This window comes from Pleurodeles waltl, chromosome 10 (genome assembly GCF_031143425.1).
Source record: "Pleurodeles waltl isolate 20211129_DDA chromosome 10, aPleWal1.hap1.20221129, whole genome shotgun sequence".
NCBI lineage: Eukaryota > Metazoa > Chordata > Amphibia > Caudata > Salamandridae > Pleurodeles > Pleurodeles waltl.
This window is the reverse complement of record NC_090449.1, coordinates 403,418,859-403,434,196: the sequence shown is the minus strand read 5'-3', so window position 1 is coordinate 403,434,196 and position 15,338 is coordinate 403,418,859. Positions and strand designations below refer to the sequence as shown.

At 42.3% G+C, this 15,338-nt stretch overlaps 1 protein-coding gene across 2 annotated transcripts in view; it reads left to right on the top strand.

Annotated features, from left to right (window-relative positions):
* The window catches only part of RHBDL1 (rhomboid like 1), a 271,361-nt gene that overhangs the window by 208,239 nt on the left and 47,784 nt on the right, over positions 1–15,338 (top strand). For both annotated transcript variants that reach the window (XM_069210645.1, XM_069210644.1), the window contains exons 5-6: positions 10,347–10,459; positions 11,429–11,529. In XM_069210645.1, coding sequence (XP_069066746.1) covers positions 10,347–10,459; positions 11,429–11,529 — 214 coding nt within the window. The remainder of the gene's footprint in view (positions 1–10,346; positions 10,460–11,428; positions 11,530–15,338) is intronic.

Below are 15,338 nucleotides of genomic sequence, written 5' to 3'. Positions count from 1 at the left end.
CGACATCATCATCGCCTGCTCCATAATTTGGCATTGCGATGCCAGGTGCCTTTTCTGCAGGAGGATGATCCAGATGACGGTGTTGTGGCAGCTGTGGAGCCTGTGGAGCCAGTGGACAGTGATGAGGATGAAGCTGAGGATGAAGAAAACGACAACAGGGAGTCAGTCATACAGCAATATTTCCAGTGACACACAGGTGAGAACATTTTCTGGTTTAACATTACATTAACTTTCACACGTCTACCTCTATCCTGTACCTACATTTCACTAACTATTTTGTTAATTGAGTTGTACCCTTCCATTTCAGTTTCACAAGTGTGGTAACCTACGTGTCAACTGCTTGCATCCTTCAAGGGCTTGTGATGTGTGACATTGGTATGTTAGCCTTACAATGGGTAACCCATTATGACACTGTAATTGATAATACAAAGTTCCAAATCATAGACTGACTCAAGATTTTTTTGGCTTTCAAGGGTGTTTATTTAAGTGCTAAAAAAATCAAGGAAGGTTGTAAAATGGGGATGGGTGATGGTGGAGGAATATCCATGGCAGAGTCCAGTCTATTAGTCTCACAGGTGCACTGCCCATCTGGGCATTGGAAGTGGAGCTGGGGCAGTTCCAATCTGGACAGGGTGACAAAGTGGGACAGTGGGGGGACAATCAGGGTGGTCGTATTTCCTGGCGGGGGTCTTGCCATCTTGCTCTGTCCTGTTCCTGGATCTCAGGGCCCGCTTGTGTGGTGGTTGTCCGTCTGCAGGGGATGGGGTGCTGGTGTGGTGGTCCTGTGGTGGGGTGTCCTGTCCACTAGCGCCGGCGAAGGTGGTGGGCAGTTCGTCGTCCTGGCTAGTGTCAGGGGCCCCTTGGAGTGCCACGGTGTCCCTCAAGGTCTTTTGAATGTCCGTCAGCACCCCTACGATGGTGCCCAGGGCACAGCTGATGGTCCTGAGCTCCTCCCTGAACCCCAAATACAGTTCGTCCTGCAGACGCAGGGTCTCCTGCAACTTGTCCAGGACCGTCGCCATCGTCTCCTGGGAGTGGTGGTATGCTCCCATGATGGAGGATAGGGCCTCGTGGAGAGTTGGTTCCCTTGGCCTGTCCTCCTTCTGTCGCACAGCAGCCCTCCCAGTTCCCCGGTGTTCCTGTGCCTCCGTCCCCTGGACCGGGTGCCCACTACCACTGCCCCCAGGTCCCTGTTGTTGTTGGGGTGGTGGGTTAGCCTGGGTGCCCTGTAGTGGTGGACACACCGCTGATTGACCTGTCCTGGGTAGGGAGGTTTGGGCCCGCTGGGTGGGTGCTGTGCTTGTGTTACCAGAGGGTGGCAGCTCGGTGTTGGGCTGTGGCTGGGCAAGGGGAACCGACTGTCCTGAGGCCCACGATGGTCCGGGCTGGTCATCAGGATCCAGTGGGGCAGAGCTGCTGTCGTCACTGTGGGCCTCTTCTGGGGGTGGAGTGGTGTTGTCTGGACCCTCTGGTGTGGTGACGTTCCTTCGGGTTCCTGCAGGGGTATAAGAACATGATTATTGCATCTGTGTGTGTAATGTGTGCAATGGTTGGGTGTGCGTGATCCCCAGTGCAGGCATTCCTGTGTGGGGGCTTGTGTGGTGATGGTTGGGGGGGTGTTCTGGGTATGTGCAGTGGGCATGCTTTAGTGAGGGGTGCCCATGCTTAGTTGTGTCATGCAGGGCTTGGTGTTGGGATGGGTGCTTGGTGTCATGGGTAGATTAGTGAGGATTTGGGGTGATAGGGGAGGGTGTGAGGGTAGGGGTGTGTGATAGCATGCAGGTAGGGTGGGGGATGTGATAGTTAAGATTTGACTTACCAGTGTCCCATCCTCCACCGACTCCTCCGAGGTCCTCAGGATGCAAGATGGTCAGGAGTTGCTCCTCCCATGTTGTTAGTTATGGGGGAGGAGGTGGGGGTCCGCCGCCAGTCCGCTGCACCGCGATGTTGTGCCTGGAGACCGTTGAACGCACCTTCCCCCGTAGGTCGTTCCACCTCTTCCTGATGTCCTCCCTATTTCTTGGGTGCTGTCCCACGGCATTGACCCTGTCCACTATTCTGCGCCATAGCTCCATCTTCCTGGCTATTGATGTGTGCTGTACCTGTGAGCCAAATAGCTGTGGCTCTACCCGTACGATTTCCTCCACCATGACCCTGAGCTCCTCCTCGGAGAAGCGAGGGTGTCTTTGGCGTGACATGGGGTGTTGTGTGTGATGTGTGGGGTGGTGTATGTGTTGATGAGTGTGGTGAGTGTAGTGGTATGTGGTGTTTTTTGCGTGGATGTTGTGTGGGTGATGGTGTTGTGTGCCTCTGTGTGATGGGGTTGTCAATAGCTGTGCTGTCTCTCTGGCCTTCTCTCAGAATTTCTGGTTGTAGGGGTTTGTGTGTGATGTGGGTGTGTATTTTATATTGTGTTGGGTGTGTGGGAGTGGTGTATGTATGTGTATCAGGTGTGTGTATTTGGAATTGTCCAATGTGGCGGTGTTTTGGAGATGTGTGTGTATTTTGAGCGCGGTGGTGTGTACCGCCAATGGTATACCACGGTTGAAAGACAACCGCGTGGATTCGTGGGTCGTAATAGCATGGGCGTGTTTCTGTTGGCGTGGAGGTGGAGGATTTGTTTCCGCCAGTTTATTGCTGACCTTTGGTGTGGCGGTGTTGTGTGGGTGTCTGAATTTCGGCGGATTCCGTGATGTGTGTCATAATAGCTGTGGCGGTCTACCACAGCCGCGGCGGTGTATTGGCGGTCTTCTGCACGGCGGTAAGCGCCTAATACCGCCAATGTTGTAATGACCCCCATGGTCCCTTTGAATACACCGTCATGCCTTTTGGCCTGTGCAATGCTCCAGCAGCATTTCATTTTTTCCTGAATGACGTTCTTAGAGAATATCTCAACATATTTGTAATAGTCTATATCGCTGACATTTTTATCTACTCTGACAATGAAACCGAACATGTGCAACATGTCAAGAAAATTCTCACAGCTCTCCGAAAGCATCATTTATATTGCAAACTAACCAAGTGTGAGTTTCATGTTACCACAGTTGAGTTTTTAGGGGTTATCCTTACCCCTCAAGGTATGGTCATGGCAGAAAAGAAAGTACAAGCTGTATCTAAGTGGCCCACTCCAAAGACTGTTCGAGATGTACAATGTTTCCTGGGGTTTTGCAAACTTTTATCCCAGGTTTGTAAACCATTTCTCTCAAACAGTGGCCCCAATCACCAAGTTATTGAGAAAGAATGAAAAATGTGTATGGTCTCCAGAAGCTGACCAAGCCTTTTCAACTTTGAAAGAAGCTTTTTCCACTACATCAGTCTTGACTCACCCTGATGTGGATCGTCCATTCATAGTGGAAGACGATGCCTCTGATGTGGCAATCGATGCAGTCTTGTCACAACGAAGTAAAGACACTGGCCAACTTCATTCTGTAGCCTACATATCTCAAAAGCTGAATGAAGCCGAACAGAACTATGTCATTGCTGAAAAAGAGCTTCTGGCATCCGTGACGCCTTTAAAGAATGGAGACATCATTTGTTGGGTGCCAAGTACACTGTCACAGTATATACTGATCATTGCAATCTCCAGTTCATGAGTTCAGCCAGACTTTTGACTCCTCAGCAATTACGCTGGATGTTGTTTTTTTGTCGAATTCGATTTTGTGGTTACTTTTCGTCATGGTAAAGACAATTGCAAAGCAGACGCCTTGTCCCGCCAAGAGTCTATCACGTTGCCTACAGTCCAAACTTCCAGAGCTATCATTGCTCCAGACAAAGTCCTATGCATCATAAAAACTGAAGATTTCTTTGAAGACATCCGTAATTTCTTCACCATTGAGAAATGGCAGGCATGGGCTCAAGCAGATCCCAAAAGATCAATCAAGCAAGGACTACCTTTCCATGACTCTTGTTTGTTCGTGCTCACTACCAAGCTTCGCAAGTTAGTATTTCATTGGTTGCATGTTATACCTACGGCAGGTCATCCAGGTACTCCTAAAACTCTTGAATTAATCCAACGCTACTTTTGGTGGCCTACTCTGACAAAAGACATCAAAACAATGGTAAATAACTGCAAAGTCTGGGCTCGCATCAAGACAAGCCATTCAAACCGAAAGGGTTGTTGCATCCGCTCCCAACTCCTCGACCTTGGGAACACATATCTTTAGACTTCATTACAGGACTACCAGTGGTTCAACAACAATCCTTGTGGTGGTAGATAGTCTCACGAAATATGGACATTTCATTGCCTGTAAGAAATTGTCCACCTCCAGTGAATTGGCAACCATCTTACTGAATAGAGTGGTTCGTTATCACGAGCTGCCGAAAATGATTCTCTCCGATCGAGGGTTGCAATTTGCCACCAATTTCTGGAAAACATGGTGCAAAACACTTCAAGTCACGTCCACACTATCTACTAGCCATCATCCTCAAACAGATGGTCAAACTGAGAGACTAAATCAGACATTGAAGCAATATCTGCGTGCTTACGCTGAGAAAGCACTTCATTCCTGGACATCAATGCTCTGGTTAGCTGAGTTAGCCTACAATAACTCATTTCACACCTCCACTGGTGTTACACCCTTTTTTGGTTTGTTTGGCTATCATCCTGACACCTTGCTCATCACGATTCCTCAAGAAAGTTCTCTTACACCAGCTGTGTCGGAAACAATTCAACACCTCCACCAAACCCAGAAACTGATTCAACAGCATTTAGAAAAAGCTAAACAAAAATACAAAAAGCACTATGACAAGAAACATTGTGAAGGGCCTCAGTACCAACCAGGTGATAAAGTGTGGCTTTCTACAAGACATATAGACTTTAAAAAAAACACATGTTTAATCCCAAATTCATAGGTCCTTACACTGTCCTCCAGCAAATTTATCCAGTGACCTATAAATTGCAGTTGCCCCGGTCACTGCGTATTCATCCAGTGTTCCATACTTCCCTCCTGAAAAAAGCAGTCCAGAAGGTACACTCACAACCAGCTCAAGTTCTAGTACAGGGGGAAGTGGATTCCAAACAGGTGTTGGATTCCAAACTTCGAGGTCGTAACCTGTGGTATCTGAGCTCTCTGAAAGGTTACGGTCCTGAAAGTAACTCATGGGTTTCCGCATCTGATGTTCATGCTCCACGACTAGTGAGACGTTTTCATCGTCTTAACCCAGGCAAACCAGGCCCTAGAGAGCGCTTGGGAGAGGGGAGTACTGCCAACATCAGGGCAGTGAGCGCTCTACGGGCGACTGAAATGCACAAACCCAGCCTTTATGCAAGAGCATAATTCATGCATTGTGTTTATATGCAGTGTGTTAACCTTTTGCATTGCAGACTTTAACCTTGAAAAACACTATTAATGATGTTTGCAATAACTGTTTTTTTGCAAGGTTTTGCTGCAGACTTACTGAGTGTGTTAGAGTGTGGTCCCTTTCTAGGGCCTTCCAGAAGATTTCTCTGCAGCATGACTGGGTGTGGTTGTGGGCTGGGCCAGACTCTATATAAGGGAGCTAGCCCAGCTCCACGTGCTCAGTATTCAGAGCTCCTGGTGCAGAGCAGCAGCAACTTCCTGAGCTCATGTTCCGGAGGCCTACTTTGACCTTCCAGGCCTTGCCCTTCATTGTATTGGTGATCCTTGAACAGGGCGGTAAGACGGAGGTCAGGCTGGGCCCCCGACCACGTTTTCAAATGCATTTGAGTTTTTGGGCCTAGCTTTCATGTTGAAAGATTTTCCTTGTGCGTGTGAATGTGCTCCTGGTTTCTGGCATTTACATGTTGGTATTTGAATCGGCAAGTCGCACGATTCATTCTTGGCATTTGACTTTTGAGATTCGGGTCGGCAACAGTGTGCGCAACCATTTCTTGGCATTTTCATGGTGGCATTCGAATCGGCAAGATGCGTGATTCATTCCTGGCATTAAACTCTTGTTATTCAGTGTGTGCTACCATTTCTTGGCATTTGCATGGTGGCATTCGAATCGGCAAGACGCGCGATTCATTCCTTGCATTTAACTCTTGATACTCATTGTATTACTTATGTCACTATATAAGGGGATTGTTCCAAAGCTGATTTCCTTGAAGTACTAACGGTTAATATTTAGATTCAACTTTATTTTACCTACTGGTACTCTCTACACCTATGGTACTCCCTATACTTTGCTACTCTTTGTTCATACCTACAGTCAAAACTCCCATTATTTCTCAAATTATGTAGAAGAAAACCTCTAAATTCTATTTCCACAAACACTCAGGATTACACAATGCTATATCCAGTAGGCTTTACCCAGACTAATCTCAGACCATTCCTGTGTATCTTTAACAATCTCAGAGATCAACCCTAAACCCAAATGTATGGTGATTCAGCGATGATTCTGTTAAAGATGGCTCCCATAAATTGCGCATAGAACCAGCTATCCTTAACTATATTAAGGAGAATTACACATCTGATATTGAGCCACCTACTTTTTGGGACCCACTAAAAGCCACAGTCAGAAGTCTAATCTAGATCCAAATATCCTCACTCTTTTCATGAACAAAAAATATGAATATTACAGACTACTAAGTAAAAAGGTGGGGATCTGGATTAATAAGTTCAAAGGCTTAAAACTTTGCAAAGCTAATAAAGCAGGGAAAATGCTTGTGGCCTACGTAAACCACAGACAAAACAAATAATCTCCATCAAAGATTAAAAAAAACATATACAGATGATCCACTAAAAATCCTAGATGTGCTTAAAAACGTAGACGAATCTTTATATTGAGAAGACTCTCAGATCTCCAAAGAGGCCTGTAAAGCCTATTTAGATACACTAAATCTACCTTTACTATGCCGGATAGTCAACTAGAAACTCAATACACTCCTTACTGCTTATAAAATTGAATTTGCAATCAAATCCCTTAAATCCAATAAAGCCCCAGACCCTGATTGCTTTACAGTGAACTACTACAACACAGTTGCCTCCTCTTTGATCCCTACAATGCTCCATCTTTTCCAATATTTTGCTACTTCTGGTTCTGGTATTGGCAACAGCAAATGAAGCCAACATAGTGGTTATACCAAAAGATGGTAAAATAGCCAAAAATGATGGACCAATCTCCCTAATCAACCTAGATGCTAAGACATATGTCAAAATCCTCTCCAAACATCCAGAACCATTATTACCTAAAATGTTTTGTGTGTGTCAGGGTGGCTTCATGAAAGGCCAAATACAAATTATAATACCAGACTACTATGCCATACATTTGAAAAGGCATTTGTAAATATATTGGGTATTTCTAAAGGAAACTTTATCTAAATTCAATATCGGAGAGGAGTTTCATAAAATGTTCATGACTTTATACAACTCTCCTAGTGCTAGAGTGAGAAAGGGCACTAGGCAGGGATTCCCCCTTTCTACCTCTTTATTTATCCTAACATTAGAACTCGTCCTTTACAATATTCAGTGGAACAATTCCATAGCTGGTGTTTAACAATCTTACAGTTAAAGTGAAGTGAAAGGACTAAATAATATTTGTTCTAAAGAAGTTATAGGAAACGCTGAACTAACATGGCAAACTGACAAGTTGACTATATAAAAAGTCCTAAGGCTTCTTGACGGCTGGAACCCAAAGTTCATTACATGGTGGGGGCGCATTGAGACTATAAAAATGATGATGACATCTATAGTAAATTACTTGAAATCCGTGTTCCCACTTTCCCTTTCTTATGAGTTTCATCGTAAACTTGACAAACGTATTTCTTCCTTCATCTGGCAAAATAAACACCCAAGAATCTCATTAAAAAAACTGAGACTTCCAGTTTCCTGTGGCGGAGTAAAGTTTCCAAATTTTAGATCGTATCAAACAGCCTTTTTGCTCAAACAAAGTTATTTGTGGTTCCACCCAACACTAAACTACACCCCAACTTGGCTGCTAATCAAAAGGGCAGCATTAAAAGATTCCCACCCCATTTTGCTTCTAACCTCCAAACTGAACCCTCTTTGACAGCGAGGCAAAAAGTCCAAACACTAAAAAAGGCTTATTATATTTAAGTACAAAACTAGATATCCTGATAAAATGCTCTAACCTACTTTCTCATTGGAACAATACCCTATTCAAGATCAAAGGCACACCACGTATGTGGAAATCATGGTCCTCTAAAGGGATCCACTTTTCTATCACAATTAAGCTAAAAAATCAACCACTCTCTTTTAGGGAACTACAAACTCAATTCAGTCTAGATAACATAGACTTCTATGACTTTCTCAAATAAGTCTTGTATACCCAAGGTTAAGCCACCCCTCCATAACCCATCCCTTCCTGAGCTGATATCCAATATTAACAGACAAGGACATCAGGTCTGAAAATACTACAAACTTTTACAACCATCCTCCACAAATCTGAATCTTGATACTCAAGAGAAATGGTCCCCGGACACTTCTATTTCCCAAGAGAACTGGAAGCTAATTTGGAAATCAGTTGTTTCACATAAAATAATACCAGCCTTTTCTCAAACTAAGTTTTGTCTTTTCAATGGAATTTTTTGGACCTCCTGCATAAAGTTGGCCTTAAAGATGATCCAACCTGTTGGAATTGTAAAAAAAGCCTGAGAGACTTACCAAAACTCACTTTTTACTGCAGTGTTGTAAAGGTTTTTCGGGAAAAGGTATTCAAATTTCTCGCATCACTATTTGGCTTTCAACTTAAACTTGAGTTTAACACTATTATTATGAGATTTCTTGATTCTTGTTTATCCTCCAGTAATGATGCCCTGCTCTTAGACATTTTGTCAATAACTGCTTTCAGATCTATTTTCACTAATTGGAAAAATACTTCAGCCACCTCATTTAAATCCTGGCTGAATTGGATTATACACATAGGAGCTGCTGACAACTTCGCCTTACAACATTCCCCTTGGAAATCACAATATAGACCCTTATGGAGGACACTTGATATCTTTTTTCGCTAACAAAAAACCTCTTTGAACTTCCTTTTCCAATTTTTATCTAATTCTACTTTCAATGATCAGTTAAACACTCACTAGCTCCCCCTAATGATCCAAATATAGTTCATTTACATAGTTTTTGCCACGAAGATCCTGCGTCACCCAAAACTATGGATATATAAATGTGGTGTTTAAATAGTACCGGTACTTGGTTTTCTCTAACAATTGCTCTATATAGCAAAGATTGTCAGACATAGCATTTGCATGCATCTCAATTGAAATCTGTTTTTCTTTGCTCTTTGGTACTCTATTATATTATGAGTATATATATATATATATATATATATATATATATATATATATATATATGTTGTTCACATTCTGATATATACAAGCTCAATTGTTCTGCTACAGCCCTTGGTTCTTTTCCTAAATAAGTTACTTTTTCCCTCTTGTATTCCTATTATTTCTCAGGATATACGTTGATTTTTATCAGACAATTCATGTATAACCAATTTACTTTGCATCTTGTTTGTTACATTCTTTCTTTGATGTATGTCTCCTGATTTATGTATGTTGCATGCAAAATTTAATAAATCTATTTGAAATAAAAAAAAACAATCTGGCCCACATACAGGATTCACATGACAACTGTCTTGCTTCTTAGTTCACTAATGGCACTGTCATTGTGGGTGGGGGCAGAAATGGTTCTATGTTTGTGTACAAAATATATCACTTTTAACATGCATTTCTCAGTACAGTGTTATATTGTGGAATATTAATGTCAAAGGTGCCACATGGTATAGAAATACATATTTTGGAATTTTGAAAAGACTTGGGGCGTGATTTAGAGTTTGGCAGATGGGTTACTCCATTGCAAAAGTGATGGATATCCTGCCTGCCGTATTACGATTCCATTAAAGCCTATGGAGATTATAATACAGCAGGCAGGATATCTGTCATGTTTGTGACAGAGTAACCTATCCGTCATTCTCTAAATTAGGACCTTTATCATATGTTGCATGTTTGTTCTATGATTTCCATGGCAAACATTTTTGAGGGCTCAGCTCGTGCACGGACTCTAAGATCCGAGCCAAACCCTTGGCTTGGCTCTGACTTGCAATGTTAATTTGTTGGCTCGCTAACCTCTAGTCTATCTGCAACCACAGACATAAAATAAGCAATAATTGCACTTCTGACTGAGGTGATGTCTATGCTATTTTAAATATTTTAAAAATAAAAGTTTATCTTTTTGCAAACAGTCTGTTATAGTTTAACTAGTGATAAATATACCAGGCAAACCTATTGTGACTATTTGGTTTAATCAAAAAACTTTGTAATATACTGAAACACACCTTCTGTGGTCTTTTGTGGACTGTAATTGCCCTTTGAATCCATACAATCATGTAATTGAATTGACTGTACTCCTCCACAGTTTGGAACAGTTGGGTTTCAATGCGTTGCTCCAGCTGATGATTGGTGTTCCGCTGGAGATGGTCCATGGTATCTTACGCATAAGTTTCCTGTACCTCGCTGGAGTGTTGGCAGGTGAGAACCTTTCTATTCATTTAGAGGCTCTATTGTTCTAACTCTACCGCCTAGCAGCCTTAACTTTATTTTAAGGTCTTGTGGTGCCTCTGTTTCCAAACCTGTCCCTGACATCTATGTCTAAGTGCCCATGTCTGTGTCTTAGTATGCTCCTATCTTCAACATCCCTCTATATGACAGAGTTGTGCCTGAGGCTGATGGCCCATGACTACATTGGTTCACAGTTAGCGTGCAATTGAATAGGCCCACCAGACATTGCAGTGGAAGTCTCAATGCCTGTGACTCACAGCTGACAATTCTTATCAGGAGCCACTTACTAAGACTGAGCATTTAAACTCATGTTAAGACTGTCCTTGTGTTGCTACTTGTGCTGCATGTAATTATAGTTTCCCCCACCCTCTTTGTTCTTTTCCATTTGGCTTACTGATTTGTTTCATAGTATGAACAGAAAAAAATATGGGCCTGAATTAGAACTTGGCAAAACGGAATACTCCGTCACAAATGTGACAGATTTCCGGTCTACCATTTTACAATCCCATTATATTCTATGGAGATCATAATATGGTGGACGGGCTATCCGTCACGTTTGTGATGGATTATTCTATCCACAAAGTTCTAAATCAGGCCCCATGTTTTTGATATGGATAGTCTCATAGCCCTCCCGCCGTTCCTTGAAATAATTTAGGAATTGAAACAACGTTGGTGTGCTTTTTTCTTGGACCAAGGGTTCTATACTAAGTGCAGTTAGTTTTCCATGGAAATTGTTAAATAGTCATCAATTTGTTATTTCACAAATATTGTCATTGACCTAATCAGAGATTAACCATTGTGACATGTCTTATCCTACCTGGTTTCTCCACTTTGGTTTTCATTAAAAACAAAAATGGTATCCCTTTCCAGCATCTTCAGTTGACCATGTGCCTGCTGATTTACTCTGAAACACCTTGCTTCTCTTTCTCTCCCTCTCAGGATCCCTCACAGTCTCCATCACTGACATGCGCGCTCCCCTTGTCGGGGGCTCTGGAGGTGTCTACGCTCTGTGCTCTGCACACCTTGCCAATGTTGTTATGGTAATACTATGCCTGAGGTCATTGCAGCCCTGAAGTGTATGATCACACATCACCTGTTTATTGTTGTTCATGGATCAATGTGTACATCCTAGAGAGAGACAGTGTTTGTGTTGCTGTGCGCATGTCAGTGCATGGTATTACTGTCCATCTCTTTGCCTACTTAGAGTTGCATGCGCTTGCTTTTTTATGTAATTACTGGGGAAGCTTCCTGAGGAAAAAATGAAAAGTAACCAGATACAAAGCTGATGGAATGTACAGGACTGGGTCCTGAGTAAACCCAAAATTAGACTAAGGATTATTCTATCTGTTTACAGAGACTATAGTCTATATATATTGAGTCATGTCATGGAGCTGTACAGCAGTGGGAGAGAATCTAGGGCAACATCTATAAAGTTTAGGATCTTTGGGCCTTATTTAGAGTTCAGCAGACAGGTTACTTTGTCAAAAAGTGGCGGATAAGCCATCCATTGTATTACAAGTGCTATTGGATATAATGCTTTTGTAATATAGTGAACGGGATATCCTTCACATTTGTAATGGAGTAATTTGTCCACTGAACATCAAGTCAGGCCCCTTGCATAGGTTGTGGAGTTGTTGCTAGTTTGTCAAAAGGGATCAGTACTATAGTCATAAATGCAATCTATTGTACATCATGTGGGTTGGATGCTGTATCCTCAAAGAGGTTTATGAAATCTAATTTGGACGTTTGAAGTTAAATTAAGACAGGCCAAAAGTTTGGTGAAAAATGTAAGAACATATAGATAGAAATGTTAATGCAGTCTATGTAATTGGCAAACAGTTTCAAAGCCAAAAGGTCAAAATGTTATTAATTCATCAAATATTAAATTTTGATTTTTAAAGTTACCCACATATGGTGTAAGGTACCCTAACTCTAAACCTCACTGCATAACTCCTGGTTTACCCCAATGATGTATTCCAACCTTAACCCTAACCCTAATATTAGAACCCTTAGTATAGTATAGGTGGAACAGGATAGGATGCTTACCACACATGGTAAATACTATTATCCCAGGGTGAGGCATTTACCATGAGTGGTAAATACGTCCTATACTGATCTTTCAAACTTCAACATGAGACAAACATACATAGTCAGTATTTAAAATACCTAAGTCCACATTTTTGGGGCATTTTTACAGACCTTTTTCCATAATAAATTTTGGTAGGTTTGATCACCCAGAATTTATCAGAGGAAAACAGCGATAGTGTGATAATGACTCTTGCCCTTTTGTATTACTGATATCTATTCCAAGGCCTAATCACAACACTAGGGGCTAGATGTAGGTAGCATTTTGCATGGTGCAGACTGCGAAAATCGCAGTTTGCACCATGCAAAATGCGCATCGCGATGCTCATTCACATTTTGCGAGTCAGTACCGACTCGCAAAATGTGAATGCGACTCGCAAATAGGAAGGGGTGTCCCCTTCCTATTTACGACTCGCACAGCGATGCTAAATTGCTTTGTGACCACGAACGCGGTCGCAAAGCAATTCGCAGTTACCACCAGTGTCACACTGGTGGTAACCCATTTACAAAATGGAAGGGGTCCCCATGGGACCCTTTCCCCTTTGTGAATGTTGCCATAAATGTTTTTTCAGAGCAGGCAGTGGTCCAATGGACCACTGCCTACTCTGAAAAAACGAAACCAAATGGTTTCGTTATTTTTTTTATATTGCAACTTGTTTTCCTTTAAGGAAAACGGGCTGCAATACAAAAAAAACTGCTTTATTTAAAAAGCAGTCACAGACATGGAGGTCTGCTGTCTCCAGCAGGCCACCATCCCTGTGAGTGCAGGGAATCGCTATGGGGTCGCAAAATGCGACCCACCTCATTAATATTAATGAGGTGGGTCTTTGCGACCCCATAGCGATTCGCAGACGGTGTCTGAGACACCGTTCTGCATCCGAATTTGTGATTTGCAAATTGCGAGTCGCACCAACTCGCAATTTCCGAATCACAAATTCAGAGATTGCTACATCTGGCCCCTAGGTGACTCAGAGAGATGGGACCGCCCACCCCCTCGCCTTATTAGAAAATAGAAGCTCCAGGGGATGAGGTCCCCATTGAGGAAAAGGGTTCGGAGAGAGGGACTTTGCACCTCCCACCCCAATCATTTATTTGAAAAAGGGTGTCCCAGGTGGACATTGGGACACCAAAGTGAGTAATAAATGAGCAGCAGGAGCAACTCCTGGGAGGGGCACCACCAAGCAATTTTTTAATGTTGTCAGGGGGCTGCAGAAGTTGAGCCCATCCACATAAGAAACAGTAAGTCTCCTGTGTCATTAGAACCATGACCTTATAAGAGCTTCGCATATGATTTTAAAGTACTCCTAGCTGGAATGCAAAGTCTTTTGTGGTTATTTTTATGATTAAATTTTGAAGGCTGAAAAATTTAAAAGAAAGGTTGCTTTTATTTTCAAAAAGAAAAACAATATGTCTAAGTCTTTCTTTTTACATTTTTCAGCCTACAAATTGCAATCATAAAAGCTATCATAACAGAAAGACCCACAAACATGTATTTTTTTATTAGACGTTTAGTAAACATTTTTTGATTAATCACTATTATTAACATTGCAATGTAAGAACTACTGAAATGAACGCTAGATTAAAAATACTAGTGATTTTTGGAGACAGATGATAATATGGTCAGTGAGGCTACCTGAGTGCATTGAGGACCCGCGATACCAACTACATCCTGCACATGCCAGATGGCTGTGTGTGGTTGGCTGCTTCCAAATGGTTAAAAGCAGCCAACCCTACACCGTAAGTGGCCAAAGGCTGTGGCCACGTCCTGTGGTCAACCACCTGCCGTGCGGGGCAGGGCGTTGGCTTTATATATGATGATAAAATATTACTTTACATTAAAATAATCGAGTTTCACTGAAAAAACAAAAGTTAAAGTGATGTTATAAATAGGTGAAAATGTTAGTTAAAACATGACATTTTAAATATAGAAAGCCACTGAAATTCACCAGTTATATTTATCCCAAGTAACTATAATACACATTTCCTTAAGTAGTTAAATTGTGCCCTAGCCATGGACTGTTAATTCCCCCACATATTACATCACTCATTACATAACTATCTATGACATCAGTTGTAATATCACTGCAAAAATTGCAATAAAATTAAAGAGGAGAAAAGTGTGCATAGGCCTTAGGACACATTATACTCCACAGCTGCAAAATGCAGTAAACATTGGGACAACTCCAGGTTAAGAGTTAATATAAGCATGCAGGCTAGGTTTTGCGCCCCAACGTGGAGCCCTGTTCATCTTACTAATTGGCATTGCAGACTTATATGAATTTTGTGTAAATTATGAGGATCACATGAAAAACTTGATGGCATTTACTACGCCTCGCCTGTCTGCAGTGTTATATGGCTAAACACAGCTTCCGTTGCGGGGCACTAGCACTTATTTTTGAGGGCCGGCACTTATTCTTCTGCCTAAAGCATTTCCTGTGAGAAAAAGACGTATGGGAAAGGCGGAGGAAGAGAAAAACGAAAAAGCGCCACAAAGAGAGAAAACAGAAATCTGCAAGAGTGGGCTGATGTTGCAGGGTGTGGTTGTAAATGAATTAAAGAGGCCCTGGATGGATTCAGGATTACGCTGCCTCAGTATTCCGTGCTCGCGAAAACTCGAAAACTCATCTCAACATAAATTGGCACAACGGGGTGGGAGGAAGAGTGGAAGCAGAAACAGGACACTTAGCCAATCAAACTAAACGTAAGAACATCTAAGGTCCACATTTAAACAACAAGAAGTGTGTATACTAACCCATACTTATAC